Raw genomic sequence first — 11,705 nt, 5'->3', positions numbered from 1 at the left:
AATACACTCAGACAAAACACAGTCAGGATCATCACATCTGAGAGCTTCTTCACAGACTGAATCAGGGCTCCTACAATAGTCTTCAGGCCTGCAAATGGAAAGGAATTTTTATTCTGATGTTGGAAACTTTTGCAAAGCACAAAAATGACAGTGACTCTCAATAAAGTTACAGATTTCATGCAGAAGCCCAAATACATGATTGTAATGTCTGTGAAACAACATTTTTGTGAAGAGCTTTTTCACTTGAAAATGAATAAATAGCTGAAATTTATGTCCATTTGACACTGTGAATGGAATGAGCTGCATATATTTCAAAACACTTGTTTTAATGATAAAACAAGCAACTATTTTTTACTCATGCTGTACATTAATCTCACATAAATGTCTTCTTTCTTTTCATTTGTCAATAGATCTTGCTCCAAACCTTTACTACCATCAGTTTTATAACATACTAGATTTAGAAGACAGTAGTAAAAAGCCTGTTCAACAACAAATAGGATTCAAATTTAATGCTATAAAACTGGAAAGGGTTTGGAAAATTGTAGATTTTTAAGATAATAAATCCCCCATGCAACACCCATGCTGTTCTTTATTATCTTATTCCCTCACCTTCTTCATAAGTCAACATTTCAAACAGTTTTACTTTTTAGACACAAATATTCACAACAAATATCACATAACATCATGTAGGTAGGATACACATGGGTAAGAAAACTTCAGGGTTATTAATATTCATTGAATGTGGAGAAGAAAGCTTGACGTCATACGATGCAAACCACACACGCTGTATACTGCAATGTCTCATGCAAGAATCTGTTAAACTCAAAGGCTGATTTCAAAAGGAAAGTGCTCATGTTCAAAAGCAATGAATCAGAGATTTCAGTGAATTCTGATATCTTCTGATTCCTGCTTTTTTGTGGAAAGAAATATGACATCTATTTAAAAAATATGAATTCCATTTCAGTGAATTAAAGTCAGCCTCAGTGTTTAACCTCGCTCTCACCTGGAATGACTGATATTGTTTTCAAAGCTCGGAGAACTCTGAATGTTCTCAACGCTGAGACATTGCCCAGGTCCACAAACTCTGTCACATATCTGTAATAGGGGAGTTCACACACAAACACAATGACAGCACACAAATAACAGCTGGAGATAYGAGGGGCCTAACACCTTACACCAACTACTTCTTACCTGGAATTACAGAAATAGTTTTCAAAGCTCTCAATACTCTGAAAGTTCGAAGAGCTGAAACATTGCCTAGGTTTACAAATTCTGTTACATACCTGTAGGATTAAATCACAGTTATTCAGAATTGAGGCAGAGCTTATACTAATTATGTGGGTCTTCAAAACCTCTGTGGTAATACTAGCAATCATACTTCAGAATTTACCTGTCTCTTCAGTACATTTAATTTTAATCATTATTTTCATCAATTCTGCTTAAATGTCATTGAMGTGAAACTCACTGATTTGTATTTGAACATCTAGTTAAACTAAWTAGCTTGTAATGGGATGGTGACATGAAGTCAAAGGGATGGCTTCATTTCTGGTGAGCAGAAAAATGTAGGACATGAAATTAGTGTCCCTCAGCAGTAATTACACTCGTGGCGGACACTTCATTTCGGCTTCTGCTGTATTTTACTTTGATTTATGAATACTAAAATGTGTGATACAGTGTCTAAACTTCAAAGATTGCAAAAATCAAATATGCTTAAAAAAGACATTTATTAGAATAATATTTACCACTAATTTCATGCCCTAAAAGCTTAAAAAATTCTTGAATCACTTACGCCATTAAAATGACACTGAAGTCAAGCCAGTTCCATGGGTCTCGTAGAAAAGTAAAACCTTCTAAGCAGAAGCCTCTTGCAAGAATTTTGATAAGTGATTCAAAGGTATAAATTCCAGTGAAAGTGTACCTGAAAACCATCAGAGCAGGAATAATGGATTTTTGCATGCTTATAGACAGTGCCATTCTTTAGCAAATATGACTTAAAAGAAAAAGGATTTAGAAGTGAAAGGAATAAATTATTAACTTCACTTGCCCTAAATATTGCAGTTGCTATGCAGTCTTTTTTCAAATTTGAACCTGACATATACACTACTCATTTTCTAAAATGYTCATTTAATCTCAATTCTTGTACTTTCAAATAATTTCTGACTCTAGTATTTATAGATACATTTCAGACTTTGATATTTATATGTAAATTCTTTGGTGCTCACAGGGTTGCCTCTTTGCTTGCAGTCATAAATCAGGTAGATGTCTAAGTGTAACAAAAAACGAAAAATTTTTTTAATGTCAAGATCAGTTTTGTAAAAATCACTTCTGGATAATAACTATACTAATGCCAATATTACATGCTTATTTCATAAATAATCATCAAATTTAAGAAAGCATGCTCTGATTGTTATTCTCAAAGATGTGGAGCATGATTACCAGTTTACCTGGTGTGAGAACAGCTGTTCAATTAACAACATAGAACAGTTACAACCAGCAAAATACAGGCACTTCCTGAGACCCACATGGATCTCTGTGGACCCCCTAGAATAAAGGAACTCTACCTAGAATAAAGGAACTCTACGTACAGACCCTACTCTTCTCCTTTCAGCCTCTCAGCAACTCTAACAAGCTATAGTCACTGTTAACTGGGAATGGGTTAATGGAAATGGTTTCTAAAAGGTGTTCAGTGTAAGGTTCATTAATGCAGAGAAATAAATGTAAAAAAAAATCAATAACAGCTATTTGAGAAAAGGAGAGAATGAAAAAAGCAACAAGTGGGTAGAACGAGGTTTTTCCTGAATAGTATTATTTCAAATAAAAACATAAAGGGCTTTGAGGAACTTGACCKAATGGAAGGTGTCCCTGAATGCCAGGGGGTTGGAACTGGATGATCTCTAAGACCCCTTCCAACCAAATCGTTCTATGATTCTACAGTATTTCAGAAGAAAATGTGTATTTTGTTAGAGAATAAACATGCATTTTTAACAATGAACAAGAAAGAKAAATATTCCTTATTTAGGTCAGCTCTTTCTTATTCCTTCAAAGGTAAGGGCCTTTCCTTGGCAGTTTGAATTTCTTGTAGTTTGTGGATTATGTGTGCTTGTTGTGGCAGGCACTTACGAGTTCAAATAAGGCAAGATAAAAGTCCATTATAAGGTCATGGATACTCAAGCAAGGTATGGAAACAATTTTACATTTATAGTTCTGGAGCTCTTTGATTTACAGCTCAGAATATCCAAGGACAAGAGCTCCTGTCAGTACTAAACAGTAGAAGTTCACATAGACCGCAGGTGCAATTTTAACAAACATGGTGTTACTCTTAAATCATGTAAGTTATTCAAGAGGAAATTGGAAAGATACTCCAAGATGATCCCATGGAATCGGATTCTTCATTGCTCTGGACAAGCCCATTCTGGCMTTCACATTTTTATAAATACTTCTTGTTTGGATTCACACAAAAACAAAGATGTAAAAATGTTTAACTTACTCTACATTCTTTGTCCAGTCTGGAGGGTTACTCATGGTCATAAATACACAGTTGGTCAAAATAGTGCACATGATAAGCATGCTGAATAATGTAGGTTATAGTTAAGGCACATAAGTCAAAGGGGGACAGCTTTATAACACAGAAATAACATAAAAATACGAAGTGTATAGAAATGCATACAAATAACCTGACACTCTAATTAAAATCTGACAGTAAAGCTTTGCATATATATTTTAAATGGTATGCCATCTGGCATGTTATGGTGCACTTCAGTAAAACAATGCAATACTTTTGTAATTATAGCAGGTTTAGGTTTTAAATGACATTTATAACATTTTTAAGTCTGTAAAACATGAAATGACTACCCACAGTAATTACTAATTTAATACAGGTGGCTCATTTTAAAAGMTCTTTAGTCATAGGTTTGTTGTTTAGGCCCAGGTTTTTCCTTGAACATAATTGAAATGTATTTGAAAATACACTCCTTTGTCCTGAATCTTCTATAGGACACCTATCCCAATGCTGAAAACACAATGTGGAAAAAGCAGCTCTTTATCCATGCTCTTTTGTCCTTGCTAAGTGAGTGTAGTTCATGAATAGTACTCCTGGTCTTGGTAAAAGTGTGACCTTAGATATGTTCAAGTGCAATGGTTTGTTACTAATGTGGCCTTAGCTGCAGGGCTTAGTATGGGATCAGGTCTCCTTTCAGATATAAAGCCTGATATTTAAACTCTGACAGCTTTAGGTGGTTCAGTAGAGAATTCTCTCGGCAGGGATGAAGATCATACTGCAGTTCACATGTGATATTGCCCCTTTTTTAACTGTGAACAATATATATATATTTTTAGCATAGTATATCCCCATGGATACAATTTGTATATTCACATGAAAAGTATTCTTTCAGTTATTAAGCAACTTCAAATAGCAGCACTTAAATCCACATTAAGAAAAAAGGATATGAATGTACCAAAATCTTGATAGCAATTTTTCTGATGGGATTAAAAGGAGTTAAAATATACAAGGCAGATGTGGCACTGAATCGGAAAATTGCTTTTCCCTTATTCAATACTATGAAAGTCTGCAAAAAAGAAATAGAAAATTAAAATAGAGTGTTGWTTACATATACATCTCTACCTGCTACCAAAAGTTTCCTTGAGAGGTACAAGTTCCATTTTACTATCTACCTGTGGTAGGAAAATAACTGATTCCTATGAATACAGTGAATTAAGCCTTGCACAGTTGATTCTCCAATTTGCAAAATTTCCCAGCAAGTAGTCTGAATTTTGATGTTAAAATTGGTGGGAATTACAAACAACCATGGCAGTTTATCAATAATAGCAAAATGCCGCATTTTGTCACATACTAAAATATTTTTATTTTATTTCTAATGAAGTCTTAGATTGAAGTGAAAACTTCAGATTTATCAAATACATTCTACCTTGTGAGCATACACAAACAAAACCAAAATAGCAAAAGGGCAATTCTAAATGCCAATTTGTATTTGGAACAAATACTTGACAGAATTATACACATACACATATACAATGACAAGGAGAAATACTTTGCTTGTCACTACAAAATCAACCACAATCTAAAAATAATTTTGCTTTCTTTTGCTATTTTAAGTACTACCAGTATCAATTACATGTATCTTCTAAAATATRTATCTGTGGAAAAAATAAAATTATTAATAAATTGCAAGCTAACATAGTTCTGAGCAATGTGATACAAACATACAACAGAATTTGACATTCTATCACAACAGATTTTTTTTTAAAAAAAATYGCTGGTTTTGTTATTAACAGTATGCTTTTCCCCTATATGTGAGCAGCAAAGTTAGCTAGTCATTATGTTTTAAAATTTGATCTGATAAACCTTTGGTTTATGTTCAGTTTATTCTGTTTCTGTGGGCAGTCATTGCCTAAATGTATATGTGTGTGAATGAGGTTTACTTGTGTCTTTGGTGCTGCTTGGAATTTCTTCARGACTTGACTATTCTTCATTCTTTTTGCTCTTTGTCGATGGTAATGGCTCTGCTTTGTGTTAGCATAATGGAGTCTTTGTTACACTCTCAGCAGWGCTATATAGTATCACTGTTCTCCAYGTTGATTGCCATTCTCTGTAAAAGCTTGGCTGTGATCAGGAAAATGCTGCCCTCTCCGTGGTCTTTACTGCCTATTTGGTCAGTCATCTTGGGCAGGGAAAGCAAATCTCTCCATGRTGGAAAAGAAAATAGGTAAAGGATTGTTGCTGGTGCCTGTTCACAAAACATCATCAAGCTGRCACTGAGGGTGGCAGAGAACGGACACACACTCCCTGGCATTTCTCCCTGCCCTACAGTCCTTCACCCAGCTGGAAATGCTAGAAAGATGTTGCCTGTCCCAAGGTCACTGYGGCAGCTGAGCCTGAAGACAGACTACAATTCACGTATGATTTCCTCTGCATTGACAAGTCAATGATTAGGAGTGGTTTCTACTATACACCAGAGGAGGGATGACTAATTTGAGTCCCTGATTTAAGATGTCCATTTGTTGAGCACTATTATACTGCTGGGTAATATAAATACAGATGTCACCTGTGACTAAAGATTCTACAGTTTGCKGATTGCTCTCATAGACTAAGAAGTCCATCATTAGTGTGAGCTTTCACAATTTTGTTCCAAAAAATCTGACTACTTTTTCTRATCAATGGAGGGTAGAAACTATACTTCAGCAGTTCTCAGGTTTTCTGAAACGTCATTTTTAGATAACTTGCTCAGATAACTTTATCCCTGCACTTATTTATGCAACTTTATTCCTGAATTTTTGCAGCTAGTCCAGAGAAGGTCTCAGTTCTGGCAATTATATTGTAAGAATTTGAATGGAACCATTGGTATAACCCAAACCATATAAATTTAAATAAACCTTGGCAATGCTATTTCTTTGAACTTTAATTTCTTTATATTTCCTTAATAATGTACATACTTGTATTGTCTACAACACTGTTTATTTAACTTTGGCAACTGTTAGGTTATGCAATTACTTACAGATTCTGCTTTATTTTCTGTTCCCATTACTGAGGCCATAGTTTTAAACCAGTTTTACAAACAAAAGGCAACCAAGAGTTTTGCCACAAAAGTGAGAGTATTGTTTGCATGACGTTTTTCCTAACAAAGAAAGTAGGTTTCTTTGGAATTTAAAGTATTTTAGCCTTGACTTTTTATAKTGGCTCAACATCAAGTTTCTTATCTTGATGGCAGCCTGAAATGCTTCAATTCATCATTAGAGCAACSGTGTCCAGTTCTTTCTCTGTTTCAGAGAGATGGGAACAGATACTCCCCAGATAATACAACTGCATTCTTTAAATTAGGAGTGTTATCYACCTCTTCATTTTCTTTCACTCTCCTTACCCACAGCACCTTGCAGGTCTATCAGAAACTGAGAGAACATCTTGATGCTGCTAAAGGAGCACACAGAAATAAACAAGAGTATAGAGGAAAACTGGCTCTTACTGTCATCTGTACTTTTCATTAATCAGTGCAGGACCTAAGGTACTTTTATCAGTTCCCAGGCTGGACTATTTCAGACCTTTGAGGATTTTAGAACACTCTACAACTAATCCCATCTATAGATATATACTTGTTTGTTCCTTGTCTTTCTGTTAGCTCAAATAACATTAGTCTGCTTCCAGTTGTGTGCATCATTKCTACAAGACCAAAACCCATGCACTCTACAGCAAACCCTAACYTTTTTAAAGTCAAACTATTTTCTTTAATGGATCTGTTTGAACTATCATTTCTATCTCAGAGTCCCTAACTGGGRATCATGAGAAATGGAGCACTGTGTATGACTGTGCAAAATGGAAGGGAAAATGCACCTCTTTTAGGAGTTGACATTCTTCATGGAGCACTTTGCTACTGATGGTCCAGTTGTGTTACCGCCCCACACATCTAACTTAGGTACATTGYTTTTATCTCACAACTCTTTGCTCTGCTCTTCCTGTATGAAAACTCTTCAAAAAACCAAAAATGTATTTTTTCAATTTTCCTCAAATCCCAGATTTTCCATGGTGTTGGCCAGAGAATTTAATTGACACCTTTACATTAGAGATCTATCATAGCAAACTCAAGCACCTCAAGAAATAGTTTGCATTGCAGTAGTTTCATATGAGCCGACTTACAGTCTCTATAAGCTACAAATATARAGATACATTTATTTCATACATACAAAAATATGTTTGCATATGTTATATGAAACTAAGACTATGGTTACAGTCCTCTATTTCAGTCCTCACATTTCAACTTGGGTGAATGCTACCTCGTTATCTACAACTATATCCATTGCAAAACCATCTCTTTGTCATATGCAGTCTTACTATTATATTGAAATCAGGAAAATTCATTCTGTTCTCAAGTTCAGGAAAGATCAAGGATGATACATCTTCCTTACAGTGAAGTAAGTAAAAAGTAACTCAACGGAATTGAAGCAGTCACAATATGGAAGASCATAAATTAGTTATGTTAAATGAAAGAATGTTTCTATCTATTTAGTGGATTGCTAGTGCTAACTATCACATTTTGTGACTAAACTTTTCTAGTGTGTAAGGTTATATTCTATTTTGTGCAAAGCATTATTCACTCACTTTTTTATTGATGTAATATGGGTCCAGGTCTTCCAAAGGTTCAGATACCATTCCTGGAGGTATGTCCCCGTAAATAAATGGCAGTGTCTTCCCTGCCTCCAGGTCACTGTTTGGTTTTGGACCATTTTCATCATCATCATCTTTATGTTCTTGCTTAGGCTTTTTAGCTTTTTCTTCWGCAGAGCGCTGTTCAATAGCTGCGAGAGAATCTCTAGTAAAATAGCGGAAGCTTTCAGGTCCAGGTGGTRCCAGCAGTGCCTGTGCCATGTTTTCATCCTGCAAATTTAATTACTTTTAGCTTCTTGTGTAAGAATGACCTATAAAAGAAAATTAAATAATTTAGGCAAGCTAGATTGTACCACTAGAAAAAACCCCAACATTTGGTCAGATACTCTTTTCAGGCTTAAATAGAAATAGAAGCAGCATATTTCAAGGCTGAATGACAGTCAAAAGCAACTGTTCAGAATTTATTTAGATATTTTWAAAATTATTTTTTAGCTTTTTCCTGATGATCCAGAAAAAGATACTATTTCTGCCCACAGAYGCTGCTTTGCCTGTGTCCTTGGACACTCCCAGTTAGAGCAAACTGCTGATACAAGTGTTTTAACAGTACAGCTTTCTTTTTTTTTTAATTGCAAGCATAAATCCATATTCTGTGAGGTGCTCTTGAAAATTTTAAGCCTACATTCTACTACTTCACAGATTTTATCTTTCCATATTTTTTCAAGCATCRGTAATACAGTTACAAACGTAAATACTTTCAATAAACGAAAAGATTTTGCATGACTGGTGCTGTTTAAATGACAGCAACTGAATTACAGGAAGAACAAGCATAATTCTCTCTTACTGACACTTCACTGTGATGAAGGCTGATACTAGATATCAGAGCAGGTTAGGCTGCATTTATTGACTGTGAGCTGTGAATCAARCCACAGGCCTTTTAAGCAAAAGAAAACGGGATGTACAATCAAGGCTATGCTGGATGCTGCTTTTGATTCTTTGCAAGGCAAAGACTGAAATTAGTCTGAAWCCTAAATCTGAATGTCTTCAGTATCAGTGGTGGATGATGCTGCTTTTTCCTGCTCTCTGCACTGAACTGTCTACTGTACAGTAAGCCTCTTTATGAAGTCCTGCAGTGCATCAACTGAAAGCAGTGCTATTCTTCTCTCCTTCAAGTCCTTCTGCAGCAGGATCAGTTATTTAAAGTGATGTTCTGTACAGCACAGTTGTGAGGTTTGAATAGCTGGAGGGAGAGAATGGCAGAAGGMAGGCAGATAGGGTTAAAGATCGGTGCCACTAGGGAAGAAATTATAACCTTACCAGGTGTCTGCTTTGCAAGAGTTTGTGGCATAGTGTTGTAAAAAATTTGAGAATCAATTTTAAGAGTGAGTTTCTGTGCTTAACTAATGAGTTTTAATTATGTTTGATTATGTACATGAAAGCTATATAACCTTCTCTCTCTACATTACTTCATGAATGTGCAACAGCTGTACCCTGGAGTTGCTACATTTAGATTTGAGACATAATATTCTGCTCATTTGTACACATTCAACAGTCTTTCTCCTAAAGCTTCTTGCCTGTCTGAAGTTTGTAGAAATCCACACACAGAAAGACACACAAAGGCCTACAGTAATGATCTTATGAGATAAGATATATGAAGGCAGAAGGGGATATTAGAAAGTGTGTGAAAAACCTAGAGTAAGAAACTGTGAGGAAAAAATGAAACAGCATATTCCTAAATCTGAATTACCAATCCAATGATGTGGTAWGGCCCCATGTTCCTGTGCCACCTTGTSTTTATCTCTGAAGTAGGCTCACAACACAGCATCAATGTGTGTGAGCAGCTGGCCATATATTCATAAATTAAATATACTATACTCTAGACACAAAAAAAGAAAATTTCTCTCAAGGAATATCCTGGAGAACTATGAGTTAATACAATGTGCAGAATGACAGAGATCCTGGAATAGCTGGAGTTACAGAAGCAGTATAAAAGGAAAAAYAAATTGTAAAGCCAGCCGGAGTCTCCAGCAGAGAATCTTACCATAGGCTTCTATGTTGAAACTTCAGCTACTAATTTTTACTTTGCACAAGATGGATGCCTTTGCTGATCCCTTTTTTAAATTAATGTAATTCCCAATTATAAGGATCCTAAACTCAAACTTGTCCTTTTTTTTTTTTTTTTTTTTTTTTTTTTTATAATAAAATTTTTTTTTTTTTTTTTTTTTTTTTTTTACAACTAAAAGCACACTTATTTTCTGGATAGAGTCCTTTGATTATTACTTTTGCTCATGCAGGATTAATGAACTAAGAAGATGTCTGAGGTTTCTCTTTGGTCTTTCTGAATAATTCATTTCTTTACAGGTCTGCGATTCAACCTGTCATCCTAGGTGCCTTTTCTATGAAACTAGTTTCAAAAGATGCATCCAAATTGAGTCATCAGAGTGACTGTATTGTCTTTATAGTTCAGTGCATTTGTTTAGGCTGCTTTTCCATGAAGGTATGAATGCCGTAACAAAATGCATTGTCCTAATTTAAAGATATCTATTTGTATTGCTAGAAATCCACAGAGGGGCCAAGGACTGATGAGGGAAAGTATTAGTAGACTTAGRCATTCACTGTATTTCTCAGACAGGGAAAAAAACATGCCTTAAACAAGTTTTCCTGATGAGTTGGAAATATTACTTGAGACCTGCCTCCACTACTGTCTGGTGCAGTTATGTCTTTTCTTTGCTGCTGGTATTACACAAGAAGATTTCTCCTATACTAAACATGCCCCAAACATTCTTATTCAGATTACAAAGCTTAACAGAACAACACAGAAATATGTATCTGATTACTTTTGCTATATATGCATTAATTTAATAGAACAATGAAACAAAAATTGTGCTGTTGCCTGTAYTGAGCCCTGAGCAAGCTCTCAGCAATCCTTAAATGATGACCAGCTCATTGTTAATGATAGGTTCCCTCTTCTTCCTTCACTAGTTTTAAGATTGCTTGTTATCTGCTAACTAAACTTCCAGGATATGAATGATAACAGGCAGAATTCAGACATTCGGTATTATCTAATAAGTAAAAATAATTATCATTGAAAAACAATCTTCAAAGAAATAGTCTCAAAACTACATGTGGTCCAGGCCCCTCAATACCTGCTGAAGCTCAGCAATGAGAGTTTCAAGTATTTGAAATACAATTTTAATCTATATAACATATATAYAATGCTCCACAATGTAATACATTTCATTAAAAAATGAGGTTCCAAAGTATTAAAGACATGCTTTTGCCATTTAGTTGTCATTGTGCATTGCATTCTGTAAGTCCTTCTACAGTTTTCCTTCAGTCTCTTCCTTTAAATAATAAGATTGAGCAATAAACAGCATCCATATGTTTTTAATTGTAMACATATTCCAGCTATTATGTCCATGGATAACTTGTAAAATTTTATTTTTTAATATAATAAACTTCTCACCATTTAGAGAAGATGAGTCAGAAAGTAAATAAAATATCTGTGCTAACAATGTCAAATTAATTTTTCTGTGTCTCTGAAAAAGCCAGAAGAAGTGGCCGGAAGGTATCTATTTTTATGATATCTTAAATA

The 11,705-nt window shown here is 35.0% G+C and overlaps 1 protein-coding gene across 1 annotated transcript in view; it reads right to left on the bottom strand.

Annotated features, from left to right (window-relative positions):
* LOC130576784 (sodium channel protein type 2 subunit alpha) overlaps positions 1–8,374 on the bottom strand; it is a 51,681-nt gene extending 43,307 nt beyond the window's left edge. Inside the window, exons 1-5 of the mRNA XM_057371684.1 lie at positions 8,108–8,374; positions 4,447–4,565; positions 3,488–3,577; positions 1,790–1,918; positions 1,192–1,283 (exon numbers count right to left, since the gene is read on the bottom strand). Of these exons, the coding sequence (XP_057227667.1) occupies positions 1,192–1,283; positions 1,790–1,918; positions 3,488–3,577; positions 4,447–4,565; positions 8,108–8,374 (697 nt within the window). The remainder of the gene's footprint in view (positions 1–1,191; positions 1,284–1,789; positions 1,919–3,487; positions 3,578–4,446; positions 4,566–8,107) is intronic.
* Between the last annotated feature and the right edge of the window lie 3,331 nt (positions 8,375–11,705).

The sequence above is a fragment of the Malurus melanocephalus genome, unplaced genomic scaffold (genome assembly GCF_030028575.1).
Source record: "Malurus melanocephalus ecotype Western Australia unplaced genomic scaffold, MMel_1.1 scaffold_155, whole genome shotgun sequence".
Lineage (NCBI taxonomy): Eukaryota > Metazoa > Chordata > Aves > Passeriformes > Maluridae > Malurus > Malurus melanocephalus.
This window is presented reverse-complemented; position numbering and strand designations above follow the sequence as displayed.